The sequence below is a fragment of the Dermacentor variabilis genome, chromosome 7, assembly GCF_050947875.1.
Source record: "Dermacentor variabilis isolate Ectoservices chromosome 7, ASM5094787v1, whole genome shotgun sequence".
Classification (NCBI taxonomy): Eukaryota; Metazoa; Arthropoda; class Arachnida; order Ixodida; family Ixodidae; genus Dermacentor; species Dermacentor variabilis.
In genome coordinates, this window is record NC_134574.1 from 153,694,563 (window position 1) to 153,710,252 (window position 15,690).

The 15,690-nt window shown below is 43.6% G+C and overlaps 1 protein-coding gene across 5 annotated transcripts in view; it reads right to left on the bottom strand.

Annotated features, from left to right (window-relative positions):
• The window catches only part of spri (Src homology 2 domain-containing protein sprint), a 55,296-nt gene that overhangs the window by 34,451 nt on the left and 5,155 nt on the right, over positions 1 to 15,690 (bottom strand). For 3 of the 5 annotated variants that reach the window (XM_075699706.1, XM_075699707.1, XM_075699710.1), the window contains exons 3-7: positions 11,150 to 11,333; positions 8,674 to 8,814; positions 4,093 to 4,280; positions 3,600 to 3,691; positions 454 to 1,952 (exon numbers count right to left, since the gene is read on the bottom strand). In XM_075699706.1, the coding sequence (XP_075555821.1) occupies positions 454 to 1,952; positions 3,600 to 3,691; positions 4,093 to 4,280; positions 8,674 to 8,814; positions 11,150 to 11,333 (2,104 nt within the window). The remainder of the gene's footprint in view (positions 1 to 453; positions 1,953 to 3,599; positions 3,692 to 4,092; positions 4,281 to 8,673; positions 8,815 to 11,149; positions 11,334 to 15,690) is intronic. The other 2 variants (XM_075699708.1, XM_075699709.1) reach the window with 2 other exon arrangements.

Genomic DNA, 15,690 nt, shown 5'->3' on the forward strand with positions numbered 1-15,690 from the left:
AAGAGCACGGCACACAATGTGAAAGATCATGAGATTGATCCCTCTCGTTGGCATGTCTTCTTTTAAACTAAATAACATCTCAAACATACGAAACTAATTTATCACTGCCTATAAACCCCTGCATTTCTCCCATAACATTGCTGTGATCGCATGTTATGGGGTGACAGATCTGTAGCTGCAGCTCCTAGAGGACAAATATTTATTTTGTACCTGTAAAATAAAGGCCCTTTTCTCACACATTGTATGAGCTGGAAGAGCTGAATGTTGTTGGCATTCCTTGTGTGGCTAACTGCCTCATCTTCTAAGAAGCCTTAGATATAAGCAAGATCTTGTAATATGTTTCAGCATAATGTGTCCAGGCATATTAAAAAATATAGGCAAAAGTGACTAACATTGAAAATGTCTGCGTTTTGTGCACTACAAAAATCTGGTAGCTTATGCCAGATCTCTGACCTTGCTTTCCGGGGCATCCGGAGAAGACTCCACCAATCGTAGAAGCCTTTCCCATCGCAGACTGTCCCAAGGTTCACAGAACTCTGTTAATGCATCGTCCTCACCATGGTTGTGCTTGCTGCTGCCATCAGTAGCCACACTTTCAGCTACCGACACTGCATCAAGGTTGTCATAACGGGATGCTCTCAGCACGTTGCCTTCAGTCAGCGTAGGGGCTGGAGGCACTCTCAAGTCCGGCATGGAGATGCCAATGATCTCTTCTACTGTAGACACGTTTTCCTCAAGCCCGCCAACTTCGGAGTCGTCTACGTCCTCGGTGGGAAACTTCAAGTCTCCAGCAGTACTGTCGTTATCCTCATCACTTGATACAAGCCATTTCCAAGAGGGGTCTACCGACCACGACCGACCACAACGACTTGGAGGTCCATCACCTGAATTACCATGCAAAGCGGGTGCAGACACTGCCAACAAGTGGTCCGAAGTGCACGAGTTCGTATCGTCAAATGTGGTAGTCAGGTCAGAAGAGCGCTGTGTACTGCTTCGCAAAGAGTGAACATTAGGTTCCGAATGCCGCATCAGGGGTCGTTCTCGGTGTGCTGATGCAGATGGCGACACCTCATCAATCTGCAGTGGTTCAACTGCAGATGACACCACGAGGAACAGAGAGTCCACCGGTTCACTATAGAAAGGGCTGGAAAACTGTCCTGGCTGGGCTTTATTCTTAACCATGCCAGGCATAGAACGAGACAAGCTCCGCATCTGTCCAGCAACATCGAGTCCCTCGGGCAAGGAGCCACCGTGTACTTCTGTCTGTGTAGACTGGCACACGAGACTTTCTGGCTTAAAGGTGGAGAGCACAGGAGCAGGACTGTCACTCCCACGCCCATTGGCTGTGCCCCAAATGTCCTCATAGTCGCTAATTTTGTCAGCAAGACTGCTGGAGTAGTAAGTTTCAGGTGAAGACTCTGGGAGTTTCCGCCGCCTGCGCGGTGATGGCTTCATGAGGCACCGAGGTTTTTCCTCCTCCGCTGGAGGAGACGGCTTGTTCTTATTGGATGGAGACTTAACAGGTGCAGCTTTGCTAGGTACAGCTTTGCTAGGTGCAGCTTTGCTAGGTGCAGCCTTGCTGGGTGCAACTTTGCTGGGTGCAGCTTTGCTAGGTGCATTTTGAGTCGAGTCCACACCCACATAGAATGCTGACCTGCCAGCCACTTCGGACACAAAGCCAGCCTCACTTTCTGCAGGTGGGGAAGGGGTGTCAGGAACTTGAGCTGCCAATTCACCAATGTCAGCTGTCGAACTCTGAAGCGCAAGAAAGTTTGGCCTGACTGCAGCCACTGGAGAGGTGACCACTGGGTTGACAGGCAAGGTCTTTTTAAAGCTTGACACATGGACATTGGCATTATGGTCTGGGTTGGGAGATGCTTGAGAAGAGGCACACGACACGCTGGACCCCACACTTGACGGTGCAGACTTGAGCAAGCTGGACACCCACAGCTCTGAAAACACACATGCGAGGACAATCACCACATGCATCAAGAACACTTGGAAAGCATGTCAATAAACAGCAGTGTCCCAATTAAAAGTGACTGCGTAATATTTTGCACATGTAGTATCACCTGAGGATTACTGCAATTTACTGTGACATTAAATAGTTGGGTACATTATGGTTGGCTGAAATAAATATGTGTGCAGGCCCTTAGAAGCACTGATGTGATGCAGGTGTGATGTTTTTTTCCTTACGTTTGCCAAAAATTGGCGGCTGTAGTACAATGACTTCGAACACTCACAAAAAGTATTTCGTAACTGTCATGGTACTTCCAAAATACCTACAAAACATCGCAGAAAAGAAACAAATTTCAGCTTGAAGCACCGATTTTTGAAACCAAGCAAAAGGCCAAATTACCAAATGTTTTGTTTGCACTCGGAAAGAGCTGCTTTTCAAAATCTGCTATGAAAACCAGTGGTACTTAAATACTGATACAGTGGAGCCTCGTTAACTTATACCCTACTGCACCCATTGGGAATCTTTAGCCAGCTAACGATGGTTTCGAGCGCCATTTTCGAGACATTCCATGGCACTCACAAGTACACTGCGCCATCTATCTTACAGTAGAGCCATTACAGTTTCATTTTCTATGCAGTTCACTTCCTTTCCACCTGGCGGCGATTTCTGAACAGGCTGAGAAGACTCGGCAGTTTGAAAGAGGTGGCAATTTACTGGTCGCCATGAACCCCATCACAGCACGTCTGCAGCACCATGAACGCAACGCTATTAAAAAGAAAAAAAGAAAAGAAGAAAGAAACGACAGCACATGTTGCTAGATGAAAGACGTACAACATCACAAACTCGCCGTTATATACACTGTTTTCAGACAGCGTGTATTAATGTGCACTCTGTTTTATATATGATACAACAGCGTCAAATCACTCATTGACCGAAAAAGGTGGTGGCCAGCATCTGTATAATTTCCCCCTGGCTGCGATGCCACATCACAAGCGCACCTCGATGGAGCTCCCATTGCCTGCAATGCAACAGACCGAGCATGCCTCAATGGAGGAGAGTGAGCAAAACGGAACACCAGCGTGCTAGGTGTTGCGTGAGGAGAGAGGGCATTGACACCACATCACCCTTGCTCTTGGAAGCCTGTGTTATCTGCGTGTTCCTTGTCCACGCAAGCTCTCGCCTGCTTTCTAACTGCACTTCACTAAGGCGAAATCAAAACGGCCCAAGCGTCTGAACGCACTCGCCTGCCCGCAAGAAGTTCAAAACTTGAAGGGCCACTCAGCGACGTTCAATAGGACCTTAATGCTTCCACATCCACAACTCGTAAAAAGTCTTTAGTTGTCCTCGGATATTTATCAATTGGAGCAGCAAGCAACCACATTTATTTAAATAAGTCAACGATTGAACACAAAAAAAGTTCACAGCCTCGCTCCCACACTGAAACTCTTTCACTTGCAACTTGCAATTTCACTTGAAACCAAAAGCTGATTTCTGACATTAATTGCACAAACAGCAAGGAAATGATAAATCAGGTGGTGTGAGCAACCAATTTACCCAATAGAACTGAAAATGGTTGGCGACAGTGAAGTATGCATCGACAAAACCAAGTCTGCTGAAATGTGTGACTGCGCACAGGTACCTTGGCCCAGGAGTGACAAGGCAGACAGCTCCTGCCGTGTAGTTGCCTCGAGCAAAACCACTGGGAGGCATAGTTGTACAGGTAATTCATCACTGCAGAAAGAAAAAGAAAAATGACATTTTGTTGACTTTTTTTTTAGAGCAATAAGACTGTGGACATTGAAATCACATAAAAAGCAAGGCCCCTTTTTGTGTCATGATGTGAACGTGCGATGAACATTCTAGTTTTATAATGTAATGAACTGTTAATTTGTTGGTGGCTCACAGTAATGCTTGCTGTGGAAGCGGGAGTTTATGCCAAGCTGCATGCTGAAATCAAGAAAGTTGCGCTTTTCCCCTTTCTCATCATGAAAATTGGGCATGTGTTAAAGCCAAAGGCAAATTAGCATCCTGTAAATGTGGTATCAACAAGCTTTTTAGTACACCGAGACTCAATTTATGGTGCAAGAACTTGTTTAAATTGCTGGGAGGTTATACACAATACAAACACCTACCAGCATTGGCAGTAGTGGCAGACGAGCACAGGTATTGAGGCAAAATGGTTCTCGGACCCTTCGAGGCAGTGCTTGGCCTCGGCCGTGGCTTCAATGAGGTAGTGCTCGATGTATGGCCCCGCATCAACAGGAAGTCGTACGGACAGAGCCAGAGTGCCTTTCTTGCTGGACTGGCGCACTATGAAGTTCTGGTAAGAAATCAATGTTTATTGGCTACAGGCCTCACAAGCAGCACACACTTTGCATACGAGACAGCAGTGCCAATACCATAACGTGCGGGCACTACAACATAAAAGGGAATCTACATGTATTATGTGGACAAGGTTTATCTGAGAACTTAAGGACTTATCTTCTGCCCTACCGGGCCCCATGGGCATAGTTGGCCTGCTAACGACGGTTTCAAATGCTAAGCACATTGCAAGTATTTCCAGTGAAAAAACACAGGCACATAATGCAGTACCAATATACAAACAACGCTTTGCATTTAATGCAGAACCAACTAGCCCAACTCTCAGCTTTAAATTTCAAGCACTGTTTTCGAGACCTTCCGCGCCGCTCATGGACACACTGCGCCAGCAGACGTATACTTGCAGAAGTAAACGTTTGTTTTTTATAAAGTTTATTACGGTATATCTCCGCTTGGAAGTGATTTTTAAACGGGTTACGAAGTCACACGCATGCTTGTCAGAGTAAAAAGTGAGAACGATCGCCTCTGGAAATGGCATGTGTGCTCCGAAACATTGCAGTTCTTGCAATTCTGCTGCGTCTGTCGTCGATTTTATCAAGGGCCCAAGCAACAGTGAGTTAGAGCACGCTGCCTTTTCATCTGATTCTGAGAGCAACAACGATGAACATCAGCCTGTAGCTTGAGGATGCACCGCTAATTCAAGCTTCTCCACCAACTGATGCCATTCATCGCTAGCCAGCTAACAAGCTGACATACTGACACCTGGTTATCTGTTGACAACTACAGAAAATGTTACTGCAGTAAAATGCAGCAGCAAACAAACGTTTACTGCAAGACTTGCAACATTTCCCTATGTTTCACATCGAGGGACTGCTTTGCTGCATGGCACAGCCAACTGAAAGTCTTCAGTTAAATTTTATTGCGATAGCAATTATATGGACACTTCCATATGAAGGTTAAGGGCAAAGAAATCGTCGCTGCAAGCCATATGCTGTATGTGCGCGTGAAAGCGTGCGAGGGTGAGACGGCAATCGTGGCTAAATCTTGCGCATGCAACGGACGATGGCGGGGACAAAGTGCACTGCCTATGGGAAGGGGGAGGGGGGCACAGAGGGGGGATGCGTTATACTCCCACTGTAGCTTGAAAGCCATCTGCGACAAGTATGGACTCTGCTCTGTGCTGTGTATTTGCGGCGTAGTTCGCGTTGAGGCAAGCGGCAACACGAACGTCAATTCACCTACTGCTTCTGCTGCCGCGTTTCCTCACTGCGGCATTTTGACAGAAATTTCTGCGGTCATCGAGTGGGATGTGTTCATGCTGGCTTGTGCGTGTGTGGCACCATGCTTATTAATTTAGTTAGTATGACTATGTTTACAAGTTTATACGGCAGATAAAACTACTATTCTTACTTCGTATAGCTGTCCACTAATTTGCTATTGCACTCGATGCTTCGCCTTTCGGGCAAAACTGCGAGTTTTTGAAGGGCAAGTAGTTTTTAAGAAAAAAATCTTGGTTTATTCACAGATAGTGGCGAATAAATAGTGAAACATTTCGTATATTTAAAAATTTTCTTCGATTTTTTTTAATGTACAAGCATATTTTACAAGTTTTGTTCAATTTTATAGCACAATCTTGAGTTAGGCAATTTATATATATATTTTTTTGTGTGTGTGACATAAATCTTGTTGGTAAAGACTGTATGCCTGAAAAGCGGATACATTCTGCTTTGCTTTTATGTATTGCGTAAAATTTTGAGTACAATAGTTTTCTCAGATGAAAATTAAGTCTGACCTAGAAAAAAACGGCCATTTACCGCACGGTACAAAATAGTTAAAAATAATAATACAACAAAGTAACGATATTTCAAACAAAATTACATATATTTGCTCAGAATATATTACGTACGCTGTTTCTTTCATTGCAGTTTCTGAACAATTTTTAGTAAACTACCTTAAAAAAGGTTTTATTCCGAGGTTCAGAGTATCAAAACTGCACAGAGCGGTTATGTGGAACCCTGTTGCGCAATGCTTTGGATCAATTGTGACCACCCGAGAGTTCTTTAATGCGCACCAAAAGTATGGTACACTATCATTTCTGCAGTCCACCCCCCAGTAAACCACCTTAGGCCTAAAAAATTCACTAAATTTGGCTTCAAAATGGATGCACGCCCAGATCACACAGTAGTTGTCGCTTTTATCCACTACTTACACATCAGCAGCCTTTGGCAAGTTCTCAGTCTATTTTGATTGCTTGTTATATGATGAAAAATACAGGATGTTTTCTTTTAGAGGTAACAAGAATTTTTAAAAAATGCCTGTCGCATGTGGCACAATTACGCTCCCTGAGCTAGATTAGTCTAAAAGGAGGGCATTATTTGCACAAAAAATTAAAATGCATAATTGACTAATTACCAAAATTTCACAAATGAGGTTTACAACCAATTGATTCACAGCACATGTTGCAATTCTCAAATTGTAGCCAATGACTCCGCAAGGCAAATCCAATACAAATTTTGAGAATGACACTAGTTTCAAGATATCTGCGTGTGATGAAATTCATTTGCAAGATTTCAGATTGCATTGCAGTTATATTTGTGCTTCAACGCAAATAAAGCAGGCATTTTGTTAAAAAGGTAAGAGAAACCAGCCTGCATTTTTACTGCAAGTTCGACGGTGCTTATCTCAAAACTGGTGCTAGATGAAAAATTCTTTTTCCATATGGATGCCTTCATTTTGTAAACTGCAATGTGTGCTTTAAAGTAGTCGTCGTCGTCGTCGTCATCATCATCCGCAGCAGCAGCAGCCTATTTTAAGTCCACTGCAGGACAAAGGCCTCCTTCTGCGATCTTCAATTACCCCTGTCCTGCACCAACCGATTCCAACTAGCACCAGCTAATTTCCTAGTTTCGTCGCTCCACCCAGTCTTCAGCCATCCTCGACTGCGCTTCTCTTCTCTTGGCACCCATTCGCTAACCCTAACGGTCCAATGGTTATATAACCTACGCATTACATGACCTGCCCAGCTCCATTTTTTTCTCTTAATGTCCATTAGGGTATTGGCTATACCCATTTGCTTTCTGATCCAAACCACTCTCTTTCTGTCTCTTAACGTTATGCCTAGCATTCTTCGTTCCATCGCTCTTTGCACGGTCCTTAAGTTCTCAAGTTTCTTTGTCAGCCTCCAAGTTTCTGCTCTATATGTCAGCACCAGTAAAATGCACTGATTGTACACCTTCCTTTTCAATGATAATGGTAAGCTTCCAGTCAGGAGCTGACAATGTCTGCCGTATGCGATCCAACCCATTTTTATTCTTCTATGAATTTCCTTCTCGTGATCAGGGTTCCCTGCGATTAATTGACCTAGGTAAACGTACTCCTTCATAGACTCTACAGGCTGACTGGCGATCCTGAACTCTTGTTCCCTTGCCCAGCTATTCATCGTTATCTTTGTTGTCTGCATATTAATCATCAACCCCACTTTTACATTCTCTCCGTTAAGGTCCTCAATCATTTATTGTAACTCGTCTCCACTGTTGCTGAACAGGACAATGTCACCTGCAAATCGAAGGTTGCCGAGATATTCGCCGTTGATCCTTACTCCTATTCCTTCCCAGTTTAATAGCTTGAATACTTAGTTGAAAAGTTGAATAATAAGACTGTTAATTTGTAAATTACGCATTTTTATTTCTTGTACAAGTTATGCTCACCTTTTTGAGTGTTAATTTGCCAATTATGCGTTTTTATTTCTGGTGCAACCACTTCACATAGTCCAGTTCAATGAATGGATATGCGCTATATATGAGATGTTAAAAAATTCCGTTAGCTTTAAAATAGGGCATGTGGTACGCTGTGCATCAGATGGTATTGCCCCGCGCATAATGCATAACTACCAGCTTGCGAATATTGAAATTCGTAAACGTCCCACAAAACGACGCCGGTAAAGTGCATGCGTAAGGGGGGGAGGGCTAGCACACATTTCCTTTATAAATTTGCCTTGAGCACAGAACCTTCGAGGGATACATACACACTTTATTAATGATGATTTACCTTTAGATGCAGCACACAAGCAACAGCTAACTTGGGTCAGCAGAAACTGACAAGAAACTAATTCTTTTTAAACACAGTAACTTATTCAGTGATATTTCTGTTGCTGATTTTGCCTGTTTTAGGAACTCTTAATTACTGGCTCGAAGCAGGTACCCCTCTGGCGGCCTTTAACCATTATAAGACAACTTCAAGGGTATGGTCATCGCCGGAAACTTTTTCACGAGCAGAATTTTTCGTAAGGTTTGGTGCAACCTTCCTAAAGTTGTAGAACGAGCCCAAATTTGTAAACATTAAGCAAACGTTTGGAGATCTGGTACGATACTGACAGCACCACGCTGGCCACTTACCCCGACTTCCTTGCCTTGCAAGTAGTGCACAGCACCGGTACGCCCCACATCTGGCAGAAACCAGATACTGCTGGTGCGAATGAGACGCTCCAGGAGGGTCATGGAACAGTGCGGGTCATCCGCACTGCTGGCTGAAGAACCCTGAAGAATTTTTTTTTTTTCCAGATTTCTTTAGGCATAGGTCATAGCACTGGCACAAATGCTACTCAGATCAACAGATGGCTGAAAATCTGTCAGGAGAATTTCCTTGCCGGAATCGCTCGCTAAACTGCTAGCCATTTGCTTACGAAGTGAATTGAATCAGTTAAAAATGTGTTAAGCATCGTTATATAGAATCCACATCATTTTTATTTATTAGTTGGAGAAAGCCCTGTGTTATATTCTGAACTAAGGCAACAAAATATTTTCCCCGTTCTTTAACAGCTTAACGTACAGCGAGCTAAACCACTCAATGGCCTAGCTGTGCAGAAGTGTGCCGACTGATGCATTGTAGCGTGGTTCAATCCGTTAGTCCTGCAGGTTTCTTTAGGCTGAGATATTTCAACCACTGGCAAGCATAGAATCGCATTTAATGATCACGCTTCACGTGATTTTTACGACGCCATTTGGGTTTGAACATTTACAATGACTTTTGTAGGACAGCCTGCGGCCAATTCTTCCGTGTGATACAAAACTAGAACGAAACACTTTTCCCCAAACTACAAAACTTGCCCTTTGAAAAAGTGTGCTGCTACATGTGATTCACCGCACTTTTACGAATGCACAGGTCAGAAATGCTTCTCTACAAGCTCTAATTTTTTTATTATGAAGTGTGGAAATGCGAGCTAACATGATGAACAATGGCAGACGTGCAGTCACTATGCGTGCTTGGCTATTCACGACTTTCGTGCAATGAATATTACATGGTGGATGCACTACAAAACGCCCCAGCAGAGTTTCCAAAATTTCAGCATATGTTGTGTAGCATGGGAAACTTGCAAAGGCATTGGATTTTGCTGCCAGGGTCATGGCAGAAAGAAAAGTGTGGATTAGTGTGGATTAGCCAGATAAAAGTGATGCAAAGCGTTATTCCACTGCTTCGCAAATGCCTATGCCTGGCAACGTTGGGCGCGAGAATTGTGCAATTAATCTACAGATGACAGTTGCAGCAAGCCCACTCTCACAGAATTTTCACAATTACATCTCGCAAGGCATGATTATTGTTCTCTGCCTTCTGTCTAACGCTACGAAAACATGGTGGCAGAACCTAATTTCTACGTGACTGTAGCGTCTGTTTATTGTTGTTGCACAGTTTTCTAGAATGTGCAAATGGTGCTAAATAAAACATTCAAAATTTATTCCTTGAAACTTGAATGCGAGACTTACAAGTAGACACAAAATCTGCTGGCCTTTTTTCTTTCTTTTTTTTTCAGGGTGATAAGTACAACAATTTTATGCGAACAGTAACACTGATGACCCTACTACTTTGCACCACATCTGCCATATAGGTTAGCTGGGATATGCAACAATCAGAGGTCAGTTTCTTGGCAAATGTTGCATTATTATGGTTGTTATCTGGCATTGCTCCATTTGCTGAAGCTCACCTGGAGAGCAGTCAGAATCACGACAGTCCTCGCATACACATTAAACAGCTCTGTCAGTTGCAATCTACTGTGTTTCTTACAGCAACATTTGTTTTTAGTTTGTTTGTTTGTTTTCACCAAAGCAAGTTCATATACCATTGGCAACTGAGATATGACAGAACAGCAAATTGGGAAACAAAATATTCATGAAATTATGCAACAATCGGCCTTTAGGGATATTCCTTAATAAATCAAATAAAGATAAATAAATATTAACAAGCTTGCAGACATTTGCCAAGCACACACATTGGGTGTTGTTAAGCAAGAGAGCTGACTAGCTTATAACCTTCTTTGAGCCTGTGCTGTCAGTAGAATGCCAAACTTTGCTATTAGTGCCCAGTTTCAAGCTGAACGTGTGCAAAAGTCAAGAATACTGAAGCCGTGACACTTGCTTAATGTTGCCACTTTGCGTTTTAGACACCAAGAGGTCTTTCTTGGTGCCAGTGACCAGCATGCTGTTTGGTTCCACAGGTGAATCTCAATATAATCAACACAAATATGATGAATAATCAGATACAATGAAGTACCTAAATCTAAAATGTATCTCGCCAGTATTAGGATGCAATGAATATGTGCTTATAGTGAGCATCGGGTATAACGAAGGTATTTTCACATCAGATGTGACTTCCGTTATAACAAGGTTCTGCTTTGCCATTTCAGTTCTCAGCTGACGTGAATCCGCAAAAGCACAACATGCAGACCAGTCATACGAAATATTAGTAGGAGGGTGCCTTGTCACAAGACCAGCCAGACCTGTGGGGCATTCAAGGTGAGATGATTCCCAAGTGACATGCTGTCATGCTTTGCTGAGGCAAGGGAGAGCGCGTGTGGGGAAGAAGGAGTGAGCCCAATACCTGAGGGAGAGGAGGAGGCTTGGAGAAGGAGGAGAGAGGAGCAGCACAGTGAGAGGCATACGTGCTGCCAGTCCGCACCACGGGGGCACGCGGTGGGATAGGCGGCGGAGGCGTCTCCCTACCCTCCGTTCCTGTGGGCTCCCGGGCGGCTCTTCGTACAGGGGGACCACAGCCTCCGGAGACTCTACACACAATGGGTGAGGGGCAAACAATGTACTTGGCTGAACTTGCAGCTCTGCGCATCACTTGGCTGTGATTGCACAAATGCCCCCCCCCCCCCTTTTTTTTTGGCAAGAGTACTGCAACAATATGCTGCACTACGCCAAGTGCTATGATGTTATTCCTCTCCTCTCGAAAAGGTCTGTGGTCTGCTTGGAAGATGGTCACTGCCTATGGCAGTAGAGTCATTGTACCCAACGTGGTGAACAGTGCGGACATCAGGACAAGTGGTATGAGCAGGACAGATGCACTATCAACTGATCTTTATATGGAGTTGTGCAGTGTTTAATCCTTGCAGAATAGATTAAGAATTTTCAGTTCTTCAGTGAGTTTTGTCAAGTCTACACAATGTGGACTCCATGTGAAAACTCACTACAGAAACACCAAATATTATAACATCAACTAATTCATGTACAGCAGGCTTGAAAAACACCTATACAGCCACTTGACAATGCCTAGTGCAAGACATTGTGAAAAAAAAAATGAAAGAAATGAACCCGCCTACATACAATGACATATTGACACCCAACTACTTTCCCACTAGTCTTACCGAAACATTTTGCCCATTTTACTAAACTTGCAGCACTATTCCAGTTAGAAGAACTTTCAAAATGTGTGCAACACATTTTAGTTACAGTTGCTTTCATTAATGTTTTGCTGTTGATGCACTATCTTGGTGTGCACAACTTTGCACAAAGTGCCTGAAAGGGTTAAGGCAGATGACACAAAGCAACAATGCTACCATAAAATAAAGAAAGAAAAAGAAAGGGAGGTTTTCTTGACGACTGACCAAGCATCTTATAGGCAACAGTGTGCTTTTGTGTTGTCTGCCTTACATACTATATGACTCCGAATGAAAGTCTATTGATAACGCATCTGTTATGTTGGCAACCCTTATAAATAGCCCAGCTTAGAACCCTCGTGCCATTACACCTCCATGAAATTGCAGCATGAAGAATTTCTATAAAATTGGTAGACTTTGCAAACTCCGCACTATGCTCAGACAACAGTGCAATACACTGCCAAGCAGAAATTCAGCTCACTCAGATGGACACACTGGACAAAAAGACAATCCAACAAGACCTGTACATCCTGCACAGAACCTACACCATTCTCCTACTATGCACATGGTTTCTGATTTTGTTCCTTACCATCAAAAGCTGCATGCCAAAAGAACCAGAATGCCAAAATGACATGTTCTGTTAATTCAGTCATTTCTGGTGCACTCAAATATGCACAATGCAAAATAATGAATGACAGCATTAAAACCAAAAAGGAGACAAAGTTTTGCTTTATGCACTCTTCTACAGAAGATTGTTGGTTGGTGATGCTATGAAAATTTGTGTGCTGTCACGAACACTGACACTTTACCTAGGTAGCTAAAAAATTTGACGCCTTCAAGTTATTGAAAACTTGCACGAAGGTACTCGGAGCATTTTCATCTTCTTCGAGTGTGAAGTGCATCCTTCACAAATTAACTGGCCTCACCCAACCACCAGCATGCAGGAGTGCACCAAGGTTTTCCTCAATTATTGTTTCTATGATATAACCCTTGCAAGATTCCATACTATCAGTGACACTGGCAAAGCTCTATTCATGTTTGCAGAAACACGATTTGCTCCTCGTGCAGCCAGAACATTGCCTCCTCCAAATCTGCTGACCTGGGCCTTTCGCTGGGCCGAACAACAGGTGCCAGTAGCGGCTGCGTAAGTTAAGCTAGACCAAAGGCATTTTTTGCATTGAGTCTATAGGCAACCAACCAAAGGTTCACACACTGCTCCTCCAATCCAAAAATAGCCTATCTGTATTCATCTTAACAGAAGTCTACTGTACTTCTATATGAATAATTGTGGTAGTGATGGTGATGCTGCTGCTACAGAATGGGTTACCGTGGCACACTTGGTCACTAATTGCTCTGTCTGAGCATCTCTTTCCATGCCCAATATGTCACCGTTAGTGAATCGATCCCGTCTTACAGAAATACGAGCAGAATGGGTGACACTTTCTTGCACACTATTGGCAGTCCTTGGCACCCTTAAAAGGAAACGTACACCCGTGCTCGAGTAGTTCCTTTTGTACAGAAGCCTGTCATGTACACAGTAGCTGCTTTTTGTAGTACAACTGACGGTAGTAGAGAGTGGCTCCAAATTTATGTCTGTCTATTGTTCAGCCGTGTTTGTCATCTCATGTGCCGTGTATGCATCAGCAACGCCGGGCATGCGACATGACATCTCTTCTTAGCAAAGCAGCTCCTCGCGAACAATCTGCCGTACAGTTGATAGAAGGTCAATGCACGAGCTCACATCCACACTCGCCACTGTTGCGATGCTAGCCATGTGGCCAAACTTCAGTTATCCAACTCATCTTCAGCATCTTATAGCTTCTGCAGTGATGAATGACATCAGACATGGAGTTCTAGCTTTCTCTGCCAATCAAAAAATAGTAAATGTATTCAGCTATTTCTTTGAACAAACGGTTAACTTTATACTCATTGGACATTTGAGGGTTGACTATATCACACAATTTAAGCACTTCTACAACATACATAGTACAGGTCTCGCCGGGAACCTTGGCCCCTTGCGAAAGTGTCTGTACGGTGTATTTTATTTTTTTGCACTGGTCTCCAAAACATGCTTTGAGCTCCTGGACAAAAAGCTCCTATGAGGTGACCATGTCTTCATGGTTCTAGTACCGGACAAGTGCTGTGTCGGTAAACGAAAACACAACATTGGACAGCTGTGTGGTGGAATCCCAACAGTTGGACAGGCTCAGCCTTCAGTACTTCGTGAGCCACTCGTCAACATATTCTCCAGCTTTTCCTTCGAAAGCGAGTGGCACCCAGTAGTAATGCCACAAAACAGCCAGTGCAGGCCTCGCAGTGGCGTCAGAGCCTTCAAGAATCTGGCCAGCCTCTTCAGGTATGTCAAATGAGGGTGGTGGAAGCCCGGTGGCAAGTCAAATGCTTCGGTGAAGTTGTAGGAGCACAAGCTCAGTCGTTACGAAGCATATTCTGCATGTCCACCAAACTGTTACGAGCACAAGGAAAAGATTTATTTAGGTCTTGAAGTCGGCTACAAACAGCAAAAATGGCCACTGCGCCCCCAGTTGTCCTTCTTTCCTTTTTAGATCTCTGCATCTCTTTTTCGTACTTCGACGCAACAATATGTTTTCATTGCTCAAATAAAAATGAAATTATTTTGACATGCTTTTTTTTCCTCTCATATGGCATTAGCAACTGCCGCATCCAGAGGCTCAAAAGCAAATAGGGGCAGCATTCAAGAGCAGTTGTGGATGTTCGCTAGTGATCAGGATCTTTGTCATGATCACTGTACCAGAAAAACAAGTGCAAAACGCCAATGTTCATTGCCAATATTCCGTTTTCAATATAGAAACAACTTTGGCAGCTGCTGCTTCTCTGACAGAAGTCAGCGCCAACATGTTGACGGGATGAAGCAAAAAAAACAAAAGTGTGTGAGCGAGGCTCTTCACTGTCACAGCTGGGTGCTCTAGGAAAAGGCTGCACCTTGGGCGAGTGGACCACATACAGTAGTGGACAAAAAGGACATGTTACTTTGAACTTTGAGCCTTTATGTCAGAGTGCTAGCCTCTTGAACTTTTGCTGCCGTGTTATTGGCACCGCAAAGCCTACCCATCATGTACATGACTTGTGCATCCCAAGAAGGTATCATAATAAAACTGTATACATCAACCAGTATGTCCAAATGTATGCACGCTGTGGTGAGAGAAAGTTAAGTAACTGGTGATGCTAGCCAAGTGAAAGGTTACGCATGCTACTGCAGGTCTAATATGCAATAAGGGATGAAAGAGAGGAAGAAAAAAAAAACAACCCTTATGTAAACAACTGTGAGCACCATGAAATGAAGAAATGAGATGTCCAGCTATAGGCACTGGCATTCAAAAAACTTTTTTCCCTTTCTGTCCCCCTGGCAGCAGCAGTGCACATACTTTCTGACACTATCGAAAGAATAACAGTTGATAGCTTAAAAATGTAGGTGACAAATTTTTTCCAGAAAACAAGGCCCTATCACCTTGTTCACAACTGCATGTTGCATATGAGGGTTTTATAAGAACTGAACTAGCAGTGCTAGTGAGAGAAATAACTGGCGATGCTAGTCGAGCAAAAGGTTTTGCATGCTACCGCAAGTCTAATATAAGTCCTCTGTGAAGTCTCTTATTTGATCACAGGACTGTTTCGTCATCCCACCATGCAGCTGGCTCCTGCTTGTGACTGCTGCACATTGACCAACGTTTCCACATCTGTATGAGCATGTTCATGACTAAATCTTTGGCCTCTCTAGCAG